This window comes from Carettochelys insculpta, chromosome 14 (genome assembly GCF_033958435.1).
Source record: "Carettochelys insculpta isolate YL-2023 chromosome 14, ASM3395843v1, whole genome shotgun sequence".
NCBI classification, from domain to species: Eukaryota; Metazoa; Chordata; order Testudines; family Carettochelyidae; genus Carettochelys; species Carettochelys insculpta.
In genome coordinates, this window is record NC_134150.1 from 7,095,784 (window position 1) to 7,119,108 (window position 23,325).

The following is a 23,325-nucleotide window of genomic DNA, read 5'->3' on the forward strand; positions in this document are numbered from 1 at the left end:
CTTTCTTGATTAGTTGTAGCTAAATTAGCTGCCATCACATTGTATGTATAGCTGGGGTTATTTTTCCCAGTGTCTATTACTTTACATTATCCACATTAAATTTCATTTGCCAATGAAAGCCTGACTGTAATGGGCTTTGAAACAAATACAACCCCATTCATAGTAAGTCAATAAATACTTTTAGGCATTGTCTACACTACACCGCAATTTCAAAAGGACTTCTTTTGAAATGCACTTGTCGAAAGAACTGCCTTCGAAATTGCGCCTCCAGGTGCACAAAGCCACGAACCCCTCTTTCAAAAGAGCAGCTCAGCATTTCAAAAGGGAGTGTCTGCACAACCACGGCCTCTATTTCAAAATAACAAGCCAGGAAATGCCACGGATGGGATCACACGGCTGCTAAGCCCTTCTGGGCCCTGCAAACAGCCACTCCCTTAAAGGGCCCCTCCCAACTCTCACACCCTGCATGTGCTCCAGGCTGCAAGGCTTGCCACAGCACTGCAGTCCCCATACGGGGACCTGTGCTCTACTAGGGACCATGCCTCCCTAGCAGCTCCCCTAGGGGGAGTTCATCTGTGCCATGGCCAGTCTGCTGGCCAAGCTGCTTGTGACTCTCCTCCAGCAGCACCGGGAGCCAGTCACATAGGCACCCTCCTAGGCCGTCTGCCAGGGGCTACTTCTGCAGCCCCTCACCCTGCCGATTCGGTGACACTGGCTGTACCCCACCAGAGCAGAATGGTGGGACCGCTTTGTGCTGGGGGAATGGGGTGATGACCAGTAGCTGCAGAACTTTAGAATGACCAGGCAGATCTTCGAGGAGCTGCGCCACTGGCTCGCCCCAGCCCTCCAACACCACAACACCAGCATGCAGCCCACGCTCCCTTTGCGGAAGAGGGTAGCGGTCTCAGTCTGGAAGCTGGCCACCCAGACAGCCACCAGTCTGTCAGCCATCAGTCTGGGGGAGGCAAGGCCACCATTTGGGCAGTCATGCTTGAGGTAAGCCCAGCTCAGGGGACACACCTACTATGAGGGGTGGCACTGGGCCAGGGAGAGGGACCCTGCAGGGGGCCAGGGAGGGGAACCACTGGGCAAGGGGCTGGGGACCACATGGCCACGCACTCACAGAGGTGTCTGTCTTCCACCCCATGCAGGTTGTCCGGGAGATAAACACCCTCCTCCTGCGCCAGGTCATTGCCGTTGGGGACTTGGACATTGACCTTGCCAGCTTCGCGGAACTGGGCTTCCCAAACTCTTTCGGCACGCTGGACAGGATGCACATAGCCATCTGTGCCCTAGACCAGAGTGTGGGCACTTTTGTGAACAGAGAGGGGTACCCCTCTGTGGTCCTCCAGGCCCTTGTCAATGCTCAGGGCTGGTTCATGGACGTGTGTGGGGTGGTTGGGCAGGGCCCATGATGCCCATGTATTTAGGAACTTGTGGCTGGGGTGCAGGCTTTAGGAGGGCACCTACCACTCCCTGGGGAGCTATCACCATGCCCCCCTGTATCGTGGTCAACACCACTTACCCCCTATACCCATGGCTCATGAGGCCCTACACAGGACACACGACCTGTCACAGGATCTGTTCAACGCACACCTAAACCATGCCCGAAACATGATCAAGCGGGCATTCAGCCATCTCAAGGGGCCCTTTTGCTGCCTCCTGATGAGGTTGGAGGTCGGCCTACCTAACGTGCCCGCATTTGTTGCAGCCTGCTGTACTCCCCACAATATTGTGGAGAGAAAACAGAAGTCCTTCATCCAGGGCTGGGCTGCTGAGACAGGCACCGGGTACAAGCAGCCGCCTGCTGCCCCATGCCACCAGGCACAAAGGGATGGGGTGTGCGTCAGGGAAACCCTGAATGAGGCCTTTGCCCCAGGGCCCATGGTGACCCTCACCCCAGCCATCCTCCCCCACCACACACCCCTTCCCTCACTGCCAGAAAGACTATGAATTCAAACTGCTGGGCCTCCTGTTTCCCTCTTCCTGCACATCTGGGCTGCAGCTACACTGCATTCCACTTTCAGAAACAGAATGCAAATGAGTGAGATCGAAAATGCAAATGAGGCACAGATTTACAGACCCCATGCCTCATTTGCATATTCTTGCATGACTGTACTTTCAGAAGAGGCTTACCCAGAAGCAAAAACAGCCATGTAAACAGGGTTCCTTCAAAAACAAACCCTGTTTTTGAAAGAACCCTTCTTCCCGAAACAAAATAGGTAGAAGGGTTCTTTTGCAAATGGGGTGTTTTCTATAGGTGTCTGTTTCCTGTACATTTGCATTTATGCTTTGGTTTACTTGGATGATGACTAAAGACTTTGTGCCTCTATTTCTGTGATTCATCAATCTCCTCCGTTAAATAAATGGTGCAGCTGAAAAGAGAAAGTACCTGTTGTCTATGAGTAGTGCACTTTGCACCCTTAGATTAACCCAAGGCTACGGAGTACAGTCCACTGGTTCCTGAAGAATCTCAACCTCCTTCACAAACGCACTTTCTCTTTGTGCCAGAGAGTTCCATTGTCCATTCTGAAGAGCAAAGGTGTTAACTATCATCCTCATACAAGAGCTTTAAATGATACCTAGATCATCAGTGATCTTGTAGATGAGAACCAAGACCTTGAATTTGATGCATCCAACGTTGAAAACTGTCTACCATACAGTATGTTGCGTCACTATAATACAGTCCTGTGGTGAAAAAGGGAAGGATAAGAAGGTGATAGATAAACACTGCCAATCTTCTGACATATATGACATATATTGAAGTGAAAGATCTGACGTGAAAGGAGGATGTGAAGGTCATTTGTTTTCTTTCACTAAGTGCCAGATCTAGAAAGGTGCTTCCTGCCAGCTAATTCCCTGTGATGGTGAGGGAATTGTGGGTTCTCATCAGCTCATGAAACACGGGTTGTGTGAGTACATATGACTTCAAATCCCATCTACCCTGTCAAGGTTGGGATAGTTTCTATGACACTTTGCTCCCCTAACTAATTAGCTGAGCTAGTCAAAACTTATTAAATTTCAATAAAAATTTAATTGAAATGTCAAGTTTTGATAAAAGGGTGGGGGAATGGATGAAAAATTTCAATAACATCCTTCTGAATGTTTCAACTAGATCCATAAAAGAAGGATTAACCACTGAACTCATTTATTAATGACAAACACTAAATATACTCTCTAAAAATGTCTTGGTCTTCACTTTTATAGAATCAGAGAATCATAGAACAATAAAACTGGAAGGGACCTTGAGAGGTCATTGAGTCCAGTCCTCTGCCCTCATGGCAGGACCGCGTACTGTCTAGACCATGGGTGTCCAACCTTTTGGCTTGCTTGGGCCGTATTGAGAGAAGAGGAATTGTCTTGGGCTGCATATAAAATATATAATATAGTTAATGTATATAAATCACATAATAATGTTAAAAGTTTACGATCTTGTGGCCTGCATTACTAGCTGTCCAGGGCCACATGCGGCCCGCGGGCCGCAGGTTGGACACGCCTGGTCTAGACCATCCCTGATAGAAGTCTGTCTAACCTGCTTTTAAATATCTCCAGTGATGGAGATTCCACAACCTCCCTCATCAGTTTATTCCGGTGTTTAACACCCTGATAATTAGGAAGTGTTTCCTAATGTTCAACCTAAAACTCCCTTGCTGCTGTTTAAGCTCATTGCTTTTTGTCCTTTCCTCAGAGGCCAAGGAGAAATTTTTTTCTCTCTCCTTCTTGTAACACTCTTTGGTGCTGCAACAAGGGGTTGGCTTGACCAGCTTTTACCTGCCTTTTTCCTTATATCCCCACTCACCCAGGAACACATCTGATTTGGGAGTCAGCCCCTTTGCCCATGTTTGTCACTCCAGAGGACCATAATTCAGGTTCCAATTGCAAGTAAAAATCATTCGCATCCTAATTGTTCGATTATGTAAATGTGGTTTCTCCACAGTTATATAAACCAAAAAAATTATTTTAAGTTTCTGTGTTATACTTGTTTATCACAAGCTACATATTACAGAAATCTTATCACCACAAGTCAATCACTTGTGTTGAGTTTTCAATTAGGCCTTGCTTAGGCTTCAGCCTGTTGCCAACCCTAAATATTCATATGTCCTCTTGTTAGCCTTTCAGCTGTTTGCTTTTCGTAATATCAACCTTGCACATAAAGTATAAACTGAGTATGACCCAACGGGATCAGGTCACAAGTTCAATTCCCACAAGAACAAAAAAACACCACTGACCTTCCCACTTCCTGTTCCAATCACAAGAGGAACTTTTCCTTTACTAATAACCCAATGAAACAACTTTTGGGGTGGAGGGGATGAATGGAGCCACCTGTGACTGACACTGGCCATGTCACTTAATACACTACTGAAAAACGCTCACATACCGCCATGATAGACTCAGTATGAGAACCTAAATAGAACCACCATCCAAGTCCTGCATTTGTGCACTGGTATGATTCTCCACAAGCAGCCCTCAGCTCTGAAATGAGCTCCTCCCTCTGGTCCAAAACAGCCCAGGTCTGCTAAGTAATTTGTAAATTAAAGCACAGAGGTCTCAGTGTCTTGCCTTAGCCTCTGATCAATGAGCACATTCTGACGTGAGTGTTGAAAAACTGGTAAAGGTGTCCTCTAAATGAGCGAAGATTTAAAGAATTAGACACTCCATAGCCTTCACAGTCATGGTGCTGTTCCATGTCAGCATTTATCTTCTGCTTACTGAAGTGGCAGCAGCTTACTCTGAACGCCCATACAAGTACATTTCCAATTGGCTCTTAAAGGAGAAAAAGAAGCAATTGAAGTTTTAAATATATCTAGTGAACAACTGTACTAAATTCAAATCAAGCAATTTTCTGAAAATAAATTATCCATGCAATTAGCAGAAGTCTGCTATTTGTAAACTTTGAGCTATGATAAAAATGGTTTTGTAGAATGTGAGAATGGTGCTAATTTCTTGATTTTCAAGATAAATTATGGGAAAGACACTAAGGCTATGTCTACACTACTGTATAAATTTGATTTTATTAATATTGATTTTATAATACTGGGTTTTATAAATTCAAATTTAAGTATCCTCACCTCTCCGAAAAGTCCCCACAAGGTCAACTTATTGCTGCCACATTGTATTGCCAAATATCAACTGGTGCAGCAGTGCATTGTGGGAACCTATCCTCCAGTTCCCTCAGCCCCCTAGCATTCTGGGTCTTTTTGCTGGTGCAGTATGGGGGGAAAAAAGCCCCGCAAGTGGTTGTGGGTATTTGATGTCATCTTCCCACATTGCTTTCCACGGGAGGGGAATAAGGGCAATGCAAACGGGCATTTTTTTCAGAAGGAAAGAAGGGAAAGTAGGGAATCTCAGGCGAAAGAAAACCAAGTAGACTGGCTTCAGAAGGTGACGGAACCTTGTAAACTAGTTGCTCAGCTGTTTTTTCCCTGTAGAAAGAACACCTTTAGGTACAGCTTTTACGTTATCGGCTAAGTAGCTCGCCAGGCCAGGGGACTGTCATGCTGCCCTGGAATCACCCAGGTGACTGCACCATCTCAACTGGCATCCAAGCTATTTGCCCCACCTTGAAGCCAGAAACATCCCCCCTGAAAATATTGCAGGAACAGAATACTGCTTGAGGAGAGAGTAGGATGGTAAAGTTGAGGAAAGTGCAAACAGTGGGAGCTAAAGCCAACTCCCTCAGGCAGGGGAAAGGCGGCAATTTGTAGTGCACTGAGTTAGCAGGGACTTTTGGCTTCCCACTTCACTACACAGACAGGTCCAACACAGGGCATGGAGCTCGCCAAATCTCCACGTCAGAATGACTCTGTGCCCTGTGATCACCCAGGTGCCTATATCATCTCATCTGGCCCTCCAGCCACTTTTCCCCCACTTGAAACAAGAAACATCCTCCCTGAAAATATTACAGAACAGATTAAGGCTTGTGATATCCGGGCCCCACGTGGTCTGTAAGGGGTGTTGGGAGTGGGGGGACTGGTTGAAGGGGCAGTTGACAGGATCCCTTCAGCAGGTTGCTCGGGGCGGGGGACAGCCCCGAATGCCTGTGACTGTGGGGGCTGGTCCTCCCCCAGGCTATGAGGGGTGTCATGGGAGTGCCAGTTATTACATGTGGTAATGTGTTACCCATCGACACCCAGCCCCTGAAATCTTTGCCACCGAAGGAGACTTTCCCCCAGTGACAGCCAGCCCCTGAACATCTCTGCCGCAGGACAAGACTTCCCCCTGGCGACAGCCAGCCCCAGAAAATCTTTGCCATCTCTGGAGCCCCCCCCCGAGCGCAAGCCAGGACATGGTGCTGTCTGGCAGCATGGTTTGCACCACCCTGCAGGCACATGGTTTTACTGGGTCAAGAACTAGCTACGTGATGTGGTTGGGAACGGGATACACCCCGACTGTGAGGTGCCTGGGGGGGGTGGGGGGATCTGCCCTTGTACAAATGTGAACTGCAGAAAAGAAGTTTCTTGGTCTCTCATACAAGCACGACTCTCACAGCCTAGGCAGCACGTGGCGTGGTGGGGCAGGGGCTTCTGCCAGCACGGAAGAAAAATTTTGGCTTCTCCTGCTAAACCCTTTGCAGGGAAGAAGCCATCACACCATGTTGAGGCTATTTTAAAATGGAGATATATCTTTCTCCTAGAACTGGAAGGGACCTTCAGAGGTCATTGAGTCCTGTCCCTGCTTTCACAGTGGGGCATTGTGGGACAGACATGGGACACCTCTGGAGGCTAATAAAGTCCATTTAAAAAAAATGGCATTTCCACACCAGCCTTAATTTGACCTTTTAAATTCAAACTATGCCAACTCGCCTTGAGGTGTTATAATATCAGTCTTAGTGCTCCCTAAAATTGAACTAATGGCATTTACAGTGACGACATTGTAAAACAGAGCTAAATGCCTTAAAATCGACGTTACCATGTAGTGTAGACATAGCCTAAGAAAGCAACAGAACAGGGAATGTACCAAACAGGTATGGGTATGCATAGAGCCTCAGGAGAGCATGTGTGGTGTGATGTAGTGACCTTATCACATGCTCCACATGGCTGACAGGACTCAAATCCTAACTGTTCGTGAGCTTCAAATGTATCATCTGGCCGCTGATCTCTTCAGAAAGCAAATTTATGACCCAAATAGGCTATCTTGGATCACCTGAATCTGTTCCATCATCCAGCTTGCCTTTGATCTTAGCAAACATTAGCACCCAAACCCACTGTTTAAGATCCCCTAACTACCTTAAAGATTTGGATGAAAAGGAACAATAAAGATTTCAGCTTAATAAAGGCTATCTACTTTTTCACACTAAATTTAGGCAAGCTTTACTTGCCTCCCTCTTAACATGTAGATTATTCCAAGACTGGAAATTACATAACCAACATTTTATATATCCTGAGATCTATTTATGTTCGGCCTCTGAATTTAAAACTCCTTTCGGCTTCCTCCACCTGATTTGCATGTTAACTCAACATCACCCCTACTACTTTGTATATCCACAAACCCACTTTCAAATCTGCCTTGCTTCCTATATTTCTTCTTTTATCAGTGGGTCTTGTTTAACCGAGACAAGAACCACGAATCAAAGGAGCCAAATCACTAAATCACCAAAAGAAAGGCAAATCACATGGGCTTTTCACCCAATGCTTTTTAAAAACCACACAGGAAAATCTAAACTGGGCACAACAGTTTTGAGCCGACGCCTGTAGCCACAGACACAAGGGCTGCGTCTACACGTGCACGCTACTTCGAAGTAGCGGCACCAACTTCGAAATAGCGCCCGTCACATCTACACGCGTCGGGCGCTATTTCAAAGTTAACTTCGACGTTAGGCGGCGAGACGTCGAAGTCGCTAACCTCATGAGGGGATAGGAATAGCGCCCTACTTCGACGTTCAACGTCGAAGTAGGGACCGTGTAGACGATCCGCGTCCCGCAACGTCGAAATTGCTGGGTCCTCCATGGCGGCCATCAGCTGGGGGGTTGAGAGATGCTCTCTCTCCAGCCCCTGCAGGGCTCTATGGTCACTGTGGGCAGCAGCCCTTAGCCCAGGGCTTCTGGCTGCTTCTGTGGCAGCTGGGGATCTATGCTGCAGGCACAGGGTCTGCAACCAGTTGTCAGCTCTGTGTATCTTGTGTTGTTTAGTGCAACTGTGTCTGGGAGGGGCCCTTTAAGGGAGCGGCTGGCTGTTGAGTCCGCCCTGTGACCCTGTCTGCAGCTGTGCCTGGCATCCCTATTTCGATGTGTGCTACTTTGACGTGTAGACGTTCCTTCGCTGCGCCTATTTCGATGTTGGGCTGAGCAACGTCGAAGTTGAACATCGACATTGCCGGCCCTGGAGGACGTGTAGACGTTATTCATCGAAATAGACTATTTCGATGTTGGCTGCACGTGTAGACGAAGCCAAGGTGACCATCCGTCCCGTACTGGGCAGGACAGTCCCATATTTGGGATGCCAAAAAGACATCCCGACATTTTTTAAAAGGGATTAATTGTACCGTATTTAGGCCCTCAAGGGCTCGGGGTGGGGACAGGAGCACCCGCAGTTGCCACTTCTCGGGGGCTGAGGGAGGGTGCTAGCTCCCCAGGGCTTGGTGCAGCCAGGAGGAGCCACCCCTCCCTGCCCATATCCTCATATTTGGGACAGGGAGATAGGATTGCCCTACACAGACAAGTACCATGACAATCTCTGGAAGAAGACTTACTTAGGATAACAATCCTATTTATCCTATATACAGTCCCAGCACATCATAGCTGCGTCTACACGTGCACGCTACTTCGAAGTAGCGGCAGTAACTTCGAAATAGCGCCCGTCACGTCTACACGTGTTGGGCGCTATTTCGAAGTTGAAATCGACGTTAGGCGGCGAGACGTCGAAGTCGCTAACCCCATGAGGGGATGGGAATAGCGCCCTACTTCGACGTTCAACATCGAAGTAGGGACGTGTAGACGATCCGCGTCCCGCAACATCGAAATAGCGGGGTCCTCCATGGCGGCCATCAGCTGGGGGGTTGAGAGATACTCTCTCTCCAGCCCTTGCGGGGCTCTGTGGTCACCGTGGGCAGCAGCCCTTAGCCCAGGGCTTCTGGCTGCTGCTGCTGCAGCTGGGGGTCCGTGCTGCATATACAGGGTCTGCAACTAGTTGTTGGCTCTGTGTATCTTGCACTGTTTAATGAAAGTGTGTCTGGGAGGGGCCCTTTAAGGGAGCGACTTGCTGTTGAGTCCGCCCCGTGACCCTGTCTGCAGCTGTGCCTGGCTCCCTTATTTCGATGTGTGCTACTTTGGCGTGTAGACGTTCCCTCGCTGCGCCTATTTCGATGTTGGGCTGAGCAACGTCGAAGTTGAACATCGACGTTGCTGGCCCTGGAGGACGTGTAGACGTTATTCATCGAAATAGACTATTTCGATGTCGCAACATCGAAATAAGCTATTTCGATGTTGGCTGCACGTGTAGACGTAGCCCATGTGTAGTACTACACTGGAACGCCTTTGGCCCAGATACATCCGAGTCTTTTCTTTGCTCCATCAGATGTGTTTTACAGTAACCCAGCTATGTAAACCTCTGCCTGAGTATATTCAAGTTCCTCTGTTCTTGGGAATTGAAAACAAAATCTATGGTTTCTTCATTGATTTTTAAAGTATTTGGTTATAGCCAGCATGCTCTTGCCCCTATGCAACTGGTTTTAGCAGGTATGAAATACTGTCACTGTAAGGTCTGAGGAAGAGAGGCCATGCAGCATAATTATTAGAGGGGGGGAAAAACAGATGTGATGGCAAGATGATGATTTAGCTATGACCTTGTTTATGGCAAGATGCCCAGTCAGCACACTGCACAGCAGATTTTGTTACAGGAGTTAAGGTCTTGCCTTCTGAATGTATCCTGTGCAGGTCGTTATTAAGTCATAAATCTGATTATTGCTTTCTGGAAGAAATAAAGCTCGCTAAAATCCATCAATAGATTGCTTTCTTTGGACACAGTCAATAAGGCTAAAACAAAAAAGCAGTCACGTAGCACTTTAAAGACTAACAAAATAAATTTATGAGGTGATGAGCTTTTGTAGGACAGACCCTCTTCTTCAGATCATAGCCATACCAGAACAGACTCAATATATAAAGCACAGGGTTCCAAAAATTGTTATCAAGGTGGACAAATCAGAAAGATTGTTATCAAGGTTGGCAAATCAGAAGAGCAGAGGGGCAGCAGGAGGGGGATGTCAGGTGGGCAAGTTAAGAGTTAGATAAAACAAAGTATATAAAAGATTCCTTATAATGGGCCAGGTAATTGCTGTCCCAGTTCAAACCATGTGTTAATGTGTCATATTTGAATATAAATGACCGTTCTGAGCATTCCCTCTGTAGATGGTTGTTGAAGTTCCTTTTTAGTAAAGCACAGACTACCACATCTGTCTGAGCAATTGAAAAGGGTCTGGGGCTTCCAGGCCATTTTAAATAGCCTGGGGTCCTAGCTTTGCCCCCATCCGTCAGTGGGCCAAGCTGAGCCCCCTCCCACACTCCAAACCCCTGGGCCCCAGCTTGGAGCTCCCTCCTGCTGCATCCCAAGCCCTTTATCCCAGGCTGTACCTCAGAGCATGCTCTGCTGGCTGGAGCTCCGTCACCCCATCACACCCCCCACCCTTCTGGCCTAGCCTGGGGCACCCCTCCCATATTCTGAACCCCCAGTTTTTGTGCTCATCCCAGATCCTACACAATTTAACAGCCCTGGCCTCCAGAAGAGTTAATCCCGGTTGTTCTCTATGCTTCACCTTCCTTGTCTCCTTCTTCCTGTCTCTGCTCCCTCCTGAGCCCTGCCCCCCATCTTTCACGGGACTCTTCCAAACCCAGGATCCCCCAGCTAACCCCTGGCCTGGGCCCAGCTGCCCTTCACTCCAGACACTTGCCTGTTTGCTTTGCCTGTGGGCTACCCAGCTCTGTGCAACCCCCTAGCAGCTGTCCCTGCTCCCCAGCAAGTGGCTGCCCCCTCCCATTCCCTGCCATAGGGCCCTGCCCAATCCTATTACCTGCCAGCAGTGGGGCGGGGGAGAGACTATCACAGACACAGACTCCTCTGTCCTTCTCAGGCAGCTTGAGCAAAGACTGCACCACAGCCAGGCAGCCTGGCTCTGCCCTTTCCTCCATCTCCCCCCTCCCTGCCCCACTGCCCAGGGGGCTGCTGGTAACAGCCTGTTTAAACAATCTGCTTAAAGAGCCTATGTCCCTCCTGCAGACGGCTCTTTAAACAGACAGCCCCTGCTGTTTAAGGAGCTGTCTCTTTAAAATTCAGGTGCCTGATTGCAACATATGGGATAATTAGACTGTTTTTAAAAAAAAAGTCAGGACCCTCTCCAGGGAGCTAAAAATGGGACAGTCCCAGCTAAAACGGGACAGATGGTCACCCTCACTTTAACACATAAACACATGGATTTAATTCACATTTAACAAGAGTTCACAGGATTTAGTTTGTTAATAGCAATGATTTGAGATTTAATAGGCAGATGATCACGCTTGAGCTTTAGAGAAGCAGAATTTCACCTATAAGCTCCAGCAATTATTAATATACTAAAGTTAAATTGTTTCTTAATTGTAATGAATGTAGGAGAATCCAATCTTTGTATTAGCAGAAACTGTTAATGGCTTATCTATGTAACTTACAGTGAACAGGATATAATACTTACAAAACTGTTCTAGAAACCTATAAAATTACAGGTTGTACCTCTCTTGACCGGAACCTTTAGGACCTGACCGGTGCCAGATGAGAGAATTTGCTGGACCCCGGGAGGTCAATATTGACTAGTAGCATTACCAACACTTGCACTGCTTACTGGGCTCTTAGGAGACATCAGGTGTAAATTACAGCTAAATAATGGCACAGAACACTGAGACCCAGAAATGGTGACTGTAAACAACTTTTACGGGATCGTGGGAAACTTGGCTACACCCGTGAAAAGCGGTTGCCTGGCTAACTAAATTCACTCCAGATCATGGATGTCGCTGGACGAGAGTGTTTGGGTTTAGAGAGGTTCAACCTGTAATACATGATCTGTACAGTCCTGCCCTTGTGTAAAGGGGGACAGCTAGAATCAGTTGAATTATTCATTGCCAAAAGACAATACTCCCAAATGTAGCCTTTCCTCCTGCCTAGTAACTCATCATGATTTCTGCAAAGTCTGAATCATTTTAATGTGCATTTGCTAACAGTACACTCATACAGGTTTTAGCCTATGGGATGTGTTGGTGTACTGCTTATTTGAACTGTTCTGGAGGCTCAGGGCCAGAAGAGGCTACAGGGAAAACACTAGCCTGGGCTTCTCCCAGGTCCTTGTGCTGCCCATGGTGTGTCACCCACTCCCATCGGTGAGTCACTCTCTGAGCAGAGCAGTGGGTGCTGGTTGGGTGGGGCTGTTATGGGAATGCCTAATGGAGAAAAAGGGCACAGCAAAAGAACTTCAGGGATCTCTGCTGTACAATAACACCTTTTACTGCTTTACAGACAAAGTCCATCAACTTTCACTTTTCTGGCCCTTATTACAGTGGTATCAGGTGCCTCGCAATCTCTACTCACTGTATCCTCAGAACGCCCTTGGCGGAGGGCAGTGTTATTATCGTCACTCTACAGATGGGGACTGAGGCCAGAGATTCTAAATGACTTGTCACAGGGACAGTGGCAGAGTGGAGAACTGAACCAAGGGTGGCATACGAACTGCCAGCAAATCCTTCCTAGTGGCGACAAAGAAAGGTGAAAGGTGCTGAACCAAGCCCTTGGGTGAGGGCTAATTGCACACCACCTTAGAAACTTGCTGTCACAATACTGTTAAAGTTTTCAATCAGATACATTTTTTCGGTGGAGGGGGTAGGCCAAGTGACACATCAAAAATAGAAATAGGCTTTAAAAAATCCACCTGATTTTAATGAGAGGTTCAGCACTGAAAGTCTTGAAAATCCCATATCAGAAGATGGGCAAATTTAGCGTACCATGCGCTTAAGCCAATTTGTCCTCCTCACCTTAGCTTCCCAGGCCACGCCAGGTAAGCCTGACTTCAGCATGCAGAAGACATCAGAGCCATCAGAGCTCTGAGCTCTGGCCCAAGCATGGAGCTTACATCTCTAGTGTTCCTTAGATTACGCTGCACGTTGCTTTACATGTCCCAGCACCTAGCATGGTGTGTGTGCACGGGGGGGTAGGGTGATTTTAATATTTAAATACATAGTGCAAAAATATGCAGGTGTCGCTGACACTTTTCTGAGCCCCTGTTGGTCAACTCCAGTGAGGCTCCACAGTAATTATTCCAATTTAGCAGGCTGCCAGCTTGAGTGTCACAGTAAATGGAAACCAGCAGGGGGACATCTCTGTGGAGTGCGAGGGGAAGAAACAGTTACTGTGACATCAGTAAAAATGCACAATGAGTGTACCAGGCAACTGTGCTCTTATTCATGGCACTAAACACTGTGTCACATGAATTTAGAAGATTAGGGCCTAAATACTAAGACTGTGTATAAAAAAAAACATATTAATGTTGCTACTGGTGATTCACCGATACGGGTATATTGGCTCACCGCATTAGAGAGAGAAACAGGCAGGCAGAGATCAGTAAGAGTTCAATATTACAGTCCAACCAATAAAGGAGGAATTAAAGCAAATTTTCTGCTGCTTACATGCCAGTTAGGAAAGAAGGATACTGACCTAGGTAGTGTGGACAGGAAGAACACAGCACGAGAAAGGGAAACACTACAGAGCAGTTTTCAAACATCTTAAGTTTCAGTTGTACTATTAATGGGTTTTTTGGAAAAAAAAAAATAAGAACTAGGGACCTGATCCTAACATGGGTTGGTAACTCCCGCAAGAGGATGAGCACCCTCTGTTCTCTAGGAACTAGGGATGCTCAGCAGGTTGCAGGATTCAACCTCACAAGTCCATAATGAGAGATCTAAGAAGCCACTTCTCTCTTAAGTGACATAATCCATATTTTCACAGCAGATGTTACAGCTGGCAAGTAGTTCACTCAAAATTGGGGCATTTATTAACAGGTTTTGTTATGTTGTGTGAAATGCTAAGTAGCAAAGCTGTCTCAGTGCGTACACAGCCTCCACTAGCCAACATGTGGGATGACACTGGCAAAGGAGGCATAACAAGGAAGGAGGCCTGTGTTTCTCTGAGTATCAGAGGAGGTTTTAAAGCAAGCACTTCTTCATGTGCCAACAAAAAGGGACTGAAGTGGTGCCTGAGAAGGAGTGGAAGAGGAAGAGGCAGAGATGCACTTCAAATGAAAACTTTTCTTTCCTGAATAGTAACAGAGAGATATCCATGTTAGTCTATATTCTATCAAAACAAAAAGGCAGTCCAGTAGCACTTTAAAGACTAACAAAATAATTGATTAGGTTGTGACCTATCATGGGACAGAAAGTTCACAACCTAATAAATTATTTTGTTAGTCTTTAAAGTGCTAGGCTATGTCTACACTAGCCAAAAACTTTGAAATGGCCATGCAAATGGCCATTTCGAAGTTTACTAATGAAGCGCCGAAATACATATTCAGCGCTTCATTAGCATGCGGGTGGCCGCAGCACTTCGAAATTGACGCGGCTCGCCGCCACGCGGCTCATCCCAACGGGGCTCCTTTTCGAAAGGACCCCGCCTACTTCGAAGTCTGGGGACTTCGAAGTAGGCGGGGTCCTTTCAAAAAGGAGCCCCGTCTGGACGAGCCGCGCAGCGGCGAGCTGCGTCAATTTCGAAGTGTTGCGGCCGCCTGCATGCTAATGAAACACTGAATATGTATTTCGGCGCTTCATTAGTAAACTTCGAAATGGCCATTTGCATGGCCATTTCGAAGTTTTTGGCTAGTGTAGACACAGCCCTACTGGATTGCCTTTTCTTTCCTGAAAAGCGGTGACAACTAGAAAGAACTTCTTCATAGGCAGAAATCTTAGTGAGGTGGCTAGAGAGTAACAGCGGCTGTTAGGAGCCAGGAAGAACAAACACAAAGTCCTTTCATCATGTCCATGTCAGCTTTTCCCACACACACAGGGTAACTTGTCAATCTTGCTGCATTGGCCATAAAGTGCTGAGGAGGGTGCTTCTGAAAGCACAGGTCCTGAACAGCTACAACAATATGACACTGCGCCTCTTATTTTCTTAAGGCAACTCCCCCTCAATAAAATAGAAACTGCGGTATACAAGAAATGTGCTCTCCTGCAGCCAGTGCCTATTGGTTGAGATAACAGCCAAGATAAATAAGTCAAGGTTCCATAGCATCTTTCTAAATGAAAATGGAATTTCATATGTCATGAGAACTCTGTATGTGGAGTGTTGAATGCTTGAGTCAATGTATGGTGCAGTTCCAGCCTATGTTGGAGAAGTGCCATAAGCTGGATCCTGTTGGCCTAATTGAAGCAGTATGCCAAGAAATGTTAAGAATGCAGTGATGTTCATAGACTCTGACCTCATTAATGCCTGAGAAATCCACCAGCATACACAAAAGGAAAAGATATCAAGTGTGAAGTCTCCATAGTGCAGCTCTAGAGTGATCAGTGATATCAATAATTCTGCTGATCAGCTTTAGCTGCCCTGCCATGTACAATGTTGATTGGCTCTTCCTTGGTATTCCAACAAGAAAATCATCAGGAATGGACACTTCAAATCCAGACAGAGAGTTCAATTTATAAACCAAGCTCTCTATGTAAAGAGGCCATTACAGCAGTCAGTGCAGTTTTCCTGTACCCTTGACTCTATTTTCTACACTTTTTTCTCCTTTTCAGTAAGAGAGACACAACATGAAAATGCTTTTAGCTATCCTGCCATATTCTAACAGCTTGCCCTTCTCCCCTTGCTACAAAATAATAATGTATCAACCTGATACCGCCTGATATTTACAGGTCACTAGTTCTAAATATATTAAGGGATAAAATATCGCGTGAGAGGCCTGCGAAGGGCTTTGGCAATGATTTTGATCAGAGGTGGAGAGCAGCGCTTTAAATGATGACAGAAACAAGTGAATAACTCTTGCTAATGGAGATACATTTTTCTGGCCTTTGGTCTGCTACTAATATTAAGATATTCGAGGACAAGCACTTGTCTGTCATCAGTGATGGAGCATCGTAAGAATGAAAAAAGACAAGCATCAAGCAGGTATCAATAATACAAACTAAGACAATAGGACATGTGACACGGGGAAAGAAGAACATCTCCTGGAACACTACAGTAAACCCTCAAGTTACATGGGAATTGCGTTTCTGCAACCCCCCCATAGCTGGAATTTCATGCAAGTCGAGGGGAGATGGGAAGCAGGCTGCAGCCTGGTTCCTGGCTCCCCTTGGCTTGCAGGAGCCAGGAAACTATCCAGCCCATGAGGGCTGGTCAGTTTCCTGGCTCCCAGAGAGGCAGAGAGTTGGGAACCAAGGGGCAGCTTGGTTCCTGTCTTCCCCCAGTTTGCCACTTACAGGACCAGGGAAACTGACCAGCTGGTCAGTTTCCTGGGTCCCTCAAGCTAGTGGGGTCCGCTCGAGCTGGGAACCAAGCAGCAGCCCGGCTCCTGGCTCCCCTCCACTTGCGGAGAGGGGAAACTGACCAGGGCAGCAGCCTTGGTTCGTGTCCTTGTCCTGGCTCCAGCCAGTGGAGAGGAGCCAGGAACCAGGGGCAGTTTCCTGTCAAGTGCAGCAACTGCTCCTGTCAGGTCCAGCAGCTGCAAGTCAAGCTGCCATCCCTAGCAGGGGTGGGAAACTTAGTTGTGCATATCTCAAGGTTTTACTATACTTACTGATGTGCATTAATTGACTCACGTTCATTCTAAGTTTTCTTCAATAACACTTGGGCTGTGTCTACACTATCCAAAAACTTCGAAATGGCCATGCAAATGGCCATTTCAAAGTTTACTAATGAAGCACTGAAATACATATTCAGCGCCTCATTAGCATGCGGGCGGCCGCGGCACTTTGAAATTGACGCGGCTCGCCGCTGCGCAGCTCGTCCAGACGGGGCTCCTTTTCGAAAGGACCCTGGCTACTTCGAAGTCCCCTTATTCCTATGAGCAGATGGGAATAAGGGGACTTCGAAGTAGCCAGGGTCCTTTCGAAAAGGAGCCCCGTCTGGACGAGCTGCGCAGCGGCGAGCCGCGTCAATTTCAAAGTGCCGTGGCCGCCCGCATGCTAATGAGGCGCTGAATATGTATTTCAGTGCTTCATTAGTAAACTTTGAAATGGCCATTTGCATGGCCATTTCGAAGTTTTTGGATAGTGTAGATGTAGCTAATATGTCCTATTCAACCTCATGCTCCCAGGCTCCCTTCTCTTAAACCAGCAGTACTTCATTGATTTCTACAGAGTTACTCTTTATTTGTAGAGGTGTGAGACAATGTTCCCTGTAACTGAAAGTGTGAGCGGCTGCCCAGGAAAGATTCAGTTGCCACACCCAGCTGATTACCAGAGCACCTACAGCCATCCCACAGTGGGCAGCATGTTTTTCTACTGGTGGTGCACATCTGGACATGCCCGGGGGCACATAACATTTATTCCACCCATGGATGGAAAAAATGAGAGTGAACACTGGTGTAAGATGATAATTGCATAAACAGATTATTCACATGATATTAAATCCTGTGCCAAGGTAATCACGTCTTGTCACGACCTCACACCTCACCCTTTGGCTGGAGGGCTTATGCTGCACCCACCTCTGTCTGTGTGCACTGGTTAGTCAGTCTTTTCCTCCTAGCCACTGTCAGGGCTTTCCAGGGGAGTTGAGCTCCGGCACTTTTGCAAAGAGCTACTCCCTTCCCTCCCTTTTGCAAACACTGGTGGTCTGTTGTTTGTCGTAACTCTTCTTATCTCACTCTCCACTGCTCTCCTGCCTCTTCCACCTCCCCTTTTTCCTTCCCTCCACCACCTTCCTGACTGGGAGGACTTTTAAAAGCCCTGCCAGCATGTGGGCCATGAGATCAGCTGACTCATTCGTTAATTGCAGCCCCTCTTTGTTGCTGTGTGCTTACACACTTGTTTCCCTTCCTCCCCTAGCCTGGGCTGCATCCTTGGCTGCCTTTTCCCCTTCCTAACAGGGTCTGCTGGTCTGATCATGTTACATATCCTTCCCCCCACTCAGCACTATGGAGTTGAGCTACTTGGGATGGCAAACTGTGCAGCCTGGACAGGCTATCTGCATCTCCATGCTTGGCCCCAGCTCTGTGTTGTTCTTGGAAGTGCAAAGCTTGTAGGGACAGGAACCACTGGGGTACTTGAGCATTTCTGTCCTTGTTTTGGTGCATCCACTGCAGAGATGTGCAGTCAGTGACTAAGGTGAGTTTCCATCTCAATAAGTAGTATCATAGGTTTTCCATGGCCTACTTCACTGTGAGGAACTCCTGATCCACAATGGCACAGTTCTGCTCCCACAGTTCTACTCCCTGTCTCTCTGTGAGGGTCACCATATCATTGTAGGAGATGGGGTCATTCTGGCTGACCCAGCCTCGCAGGTTGAGCAGTAGCCCCCTCATGCACTGGTCTAAGACAATGAGCTTCACAATTTTCTCAGGGCTGTGGGTCTCAGACCACAGCCACTGCCTCACATAGTGGATTAGGCCAAACAGCTGGGACCACAGTGCTCTGCATTCCCAGTACCTCTAGCCATTGACCTGTTGGGCTCAGACGGTGGTTGTTACCCCAGACCTTGCTAGCATCTCTGCCTTCAGTTGAGGGTAATTGATGGCCACTTCCTCAGTCATGTCAAAGTAGGCCTCCTGAGCCTCCCCACACAGAAAAGGGGCCAGGATGCTGGCTCATTGTGCTTGGGGCCAGTTTTCCCTTTGGGCTATCCTCTAAAATGCCAGAAGGTCTGCCTTCACATCACCTTCCCCTGTTGTCCTTTGTAGATACCAGCCAGCTTGCCAGAGTTGTGTCCCATCTTGGTCATGCACCTGGGTGGTCAGGGGCTTCAGCTAAGCAATGACCTCCTGTCAGGTGGCTCGGTCCTGGGGCGCTTGGCTCATTATGAGCTGGTTGGTCTCCAGCTGTAGCCAAACCAATTCTTGCTGGGCAGCCATCTGAACCTGAGTAGCTTCCTGATGGGCCGCCATGACCTGCACAGGTGCCTTGACTACATCATCCATCTTATCTTCTCTCTTCCTCAGCAGGTCCATTGTGGTGTCTCACAGCAGCAAAGGATCCCACCCCTGACACCATGTGTGACAAGGTACCCCCATGTCTTGCCAGGGTCTCAGGCCTCTTCCTTTGGCTGGATGTGCCAATTGGTTACTCTTTTCCCCCAGCCACCATCAGTCTCACCAGAGGAGGGGAGCCCAGGCACTCTTCTGACAAGCTTCTCTCTTCTCCCGCTGCTCTTATCTCACTCTCCACTGCTTTCCTGCCTTGTCCACCTCCTCTCTCACTCGCCTCCTGCCCCCCGCCTTCCCTGACTTAGACGGCTTTTAAACGACCTGCCAGCATGCCGCGCACTTAAACAGACTTTTCCCTTCCTCTCCTAGCCCAGGCTGAACCCTGAGCTACCTTTCCCCCTTCCTACCAGGATCTGCTGGCCTGACTCAGTTACAGCCCTCACATTCGAATCAAGAAGCTTCTAGACTTTTGCCTCATTTGCCGGGTTAGAAGGAAGCATCTTTATTTCTGCTCTCCACATGGATGGTGTGTTCCTTCTGAAATGCTGCAATTGCAGTGGAACTCCAACGTTCAAAGAATGCCAGCACACGGATGCTACGCTCACACGCAGCAGGACAGGCATTAATCCTGGCCCATCAGCCCAAGAAAATGGGTTGTGAATTTCCAGCGTCCTTGAGTAGTAACACATCTAAACCTGGGATTGTTTTGTTGGTGATGACATCACTGGGTAAAACTAGTAAGTGATTTAAATTGGTAACCTCAAGGTAGATACGTTAAATCAAGATTAAATGGATTTTTTTAACAGGAAACTGCGAGTTATTGCCATACCCACTGCTCTGTAATTAAATTACTTTTCATAAAGGACAGCAATCATATGAGCCAGTGATTTTAGTGCTGCTGAGACGAAGACACCAGACATTTGCTGAAGATCAAAATAATTTCACCAATATAAATCTGGAGTAACATAATAAACTTCAGAAGTTTGTTACCAGCATAAGTGAGCTCAGAATTTGGCCTATTGTTTTTAAGCAATAGAAAAACACTGACAAGTAAAAGGGGAAATTGCAAAATACAAATAAATGCCATTGAAGTGACAGTGTCCTAGTTCACAGAATTCTTAATGGTCACATTTCATGAACCTCTTTGAGAAAACTGAATGCAAGCAAGAAGTTTCTTGGGTTTGACTACAGATGGGAATACAGATCACTGCTTCCAGGCACAGAGCAGGTCTGAACTGCTTCTGGAACACACTACTTGCTGAGAGTTTCATGTTAATGTCACCCTGATTTTAAGAACAGTGGAGCTTAGAATTATAAAACAACTTTCTCAAAGCTTTAACCTGTACTGCTTTCTTAAATTCCCCTGGATTGCATGAGGTTTGAGGGACGGAGGGGTTAGGTACAAGTATCCACAAAAACATTCCAGGCAAAAGAGAAGAAAATAAATGTATATGAAGACACAGACTTACCATTTTTGTCAGCACGTCTGAAAATCTAGAATTAAAAAAAGAGACACTTTTACTATTTTTGTGATCAGCTACATTTTTTTTCCAAACCATTAATATCAAGGTTATAATCAATCCCAAACCCAAAAAATGGAGTCAAGATTTCCAGCTGTCAAAGCTCATCTTTGATGGTGTTTTATTTCATATTTTAGAGCGTAGTTAGAGTGAAAAAAGAAGTTACTGTCGTATGTAAGTCTTGGGAGGGTGGAAGGCATTCTCCATCTCTGACAAGGGCAGAGCCACAAGGCCCAGAAATTAAATGATGACTGGGGAAGAAAGTTACTGGTCTGAGAGTCTTGGGAGTTTCATTTATTCACAGAGAAAGCTGCATTTCAGCCAGCTGTAGTGCAGACTTCTCTATGCTTCTGGCATTTTAAACATTTGTCCAACATGGCTCAGGAAAAGTGCCTAACGTACCAGTGGCAGTCAGCTTCCGGTCTACACTATGTCTCCTACAGCTTGCTAACACTAGAGTGAACAGTGCAAAATGTTTGCAAAATTCCTCTACTGTAGACACGCCCTAAGGCAGAAAGTTCTTTCTGTGCTAATCATTGTTCTAAAAATGCATCTAATATGACTGATTTTGAATTATATCCACTAGAAATGAACGGAAACCTCCAACTCAGTCTAGTAAGAACTACAGGACTAGAGAGCATCAAGCCACAAGAAGTTTCAACCACTAATATCAGGAACACAGACATACTCTATTTTGTCCTAAGCCGTCTCGCTTATTGCTTCGATCGTGAAGTATTTGCAGAAAGAAGAAAATGAAAAGATGGCAACTCTCACTGCAAAATACCATCCCGGCACACTGGTTCTGACTGGCCACACACCCAGAACCAGTCCTACTCCCACTAACAGGTCAGTAGACTTTTAGCAACAAAAGCCTTTCACATTTGGGGGAGTGGCAGGCTCAGAATCCTTTTGCGTTTTGCTCTGGATCAAAGAGGAGATACAATCCTGGTGACAAGAAACTGGTCATCGTGGCACCGTGCAACTTAATAACAAGGAAACTTGGGAAGACTGAGCTTTTATTAATAACTGAGACAAACAATTGGTAGCCAGCAGGTCTGACAGCTGCAGTGGGTCCCAGGGCAAAGCGAGAAGGGGGACTGACTCTGCACGCTTGGAAGGGGTGGAGCCAATGGCAGAAGGGGCAGGACTCAGGGCAGTCCCCTTAGCACCACTGAGACTGCAACACTGGGGCTCCTGCAGCCACTCAGAGTGGTGCAGCAGTGCTACTGGCATTTCAAAAGGGCCTGATGCTCTGGCCACCGCCACTGCCAAAGTAGCAGCCACAGCCAGAGCTCCAGGACCCCTTGAAAGGCTGGGCCTTGGGGCAACTGTCCCCTTTGCCCCCCTGCCCCATCCGTGGGCCTGCTGGCAGCACAGGTTTTCCCAGACAGCACTGCAAAAATCACAGGCTCGACAACCCTTCCTCAAGGCAGCATGTGGGGAGTAGGGCTGTTCCAGATCACCCTCCGTGGGACAACCCATGGTGCTGCAGATGCTCTCTGCCCCAGGCCACGTGGTAGACCTTGCCACAAGTTTGGCATCAGTCTCTGAACACATTAAAAAAACAGAATTTGTCTGTCTATGTCTTTAAATAAAGAATGTCAACCTCTGGGTAAAATTAGTAAGTGATTTAAATTGATAACATCAAAGTAGATAATGTTAAATCAAGATTAAATGGACATTTTTTAACAGGAAACTGAGTTTTTGCCATACCCACTGCTCTGTAATTAAATTACTTTTCATAAAGGACGGCAATCATATGAGCCAGTGATTTTAGTGCTGCTGAGACAAAGACACCAAACATTTGCTGAAGATCAAAATAATTTCACCAATATAAATCTGGAGTAAACTTCACAAGTTTGTTACCAGGATAAGTGAGCTCGGAATTTGGCTTATTATTTTCAAGCAATAGAAAGATATTACAAGTAAAAGGGGAAATTGCAAAATACAAATAAATACCATAGAAGTGACAATGTCCTAGTTCACAAAATTCTCATGGTCACATTTCATGAACCTCTTTGAGAAAACTAAATGCAAGCAAGAGGTTTCTTGGGTTTGACTACGGATGGGATCACTGCTTCCAGGCACAGAGCAGATCTGAACTGCTTCTGGAACACACTACTTGCTGAGAGTTTCATGTTAATGTCACATTGATTTAAAGAACAGCACAGCATAGAATTACAAGATGACGTCAACCTCCAATTCAAGTGCTTAGCTGCCATGCTGAGAGCAAACTCTGGCCAGGCCTAGGGGTTCTGGCCTAGCCTGGAGGCCTTTCTCCTCTGTCCCAGTGACACTTCACGCTGCCCCTGAGAAGGAGGCAAGACTTCTTGATGGGCCTGCTGGGTCCCAGCTGGTCAGCGTCTCCACCTGGCCCAACTAAGTCTCTGCATCCTGGCCTAAGTGTGGTTTTTTTTCAGCAGGTGTTGTCATGGTGCCGAGGCCTATGGAACAGGGGTGCCAGGTGTCCACTTTTTAACTGGAATGTCTGGTCAGAAACGGACCTTGGCAAGAGGTCAAGAGGGCAGGGGACTGGACTTGATGACCTCCCGAGGTCCCTTCCAGTTCTATGCGATGTGTATCTCCATATATTCAGTGAACCTCCTCCTGTCCTCGCCTGCACCCAAACTTCCCACCAGCGCCTGCCTCCTGCACCCAACCCAAAGACCCTTCCCACACTCTGAACCCTTTTTTGTCCCCATCCTGGAACCCACACCCTTAACCCAGAGC

General features: G+C 47.1%; 1 protein-coding gene across 1 annotated transcript in view; it reads right to left on the reverse strand.

Annotated features, from left to right (window-relative positions):
* Positions 1 to 23,325, reverse strand: part of NECAB2 (N-terminal EF-hand calcium binding protein 2) — a 366,794-nt gene that overhangs the window by 316,720 nt on the left and 26,749 nt on the right. Inside the window, exon 2 of the mRNA XM_075008621.1 lies at positions 20,545 to 20,569. Within this exon, the coding sequence (XP_074864722.1) occupies positions 20,545 to 20,569 (25 nt within the window). The remainder of the gene's footprint in view (positions 1 to 20,544; positions 20,570 to 23,325) is intronic.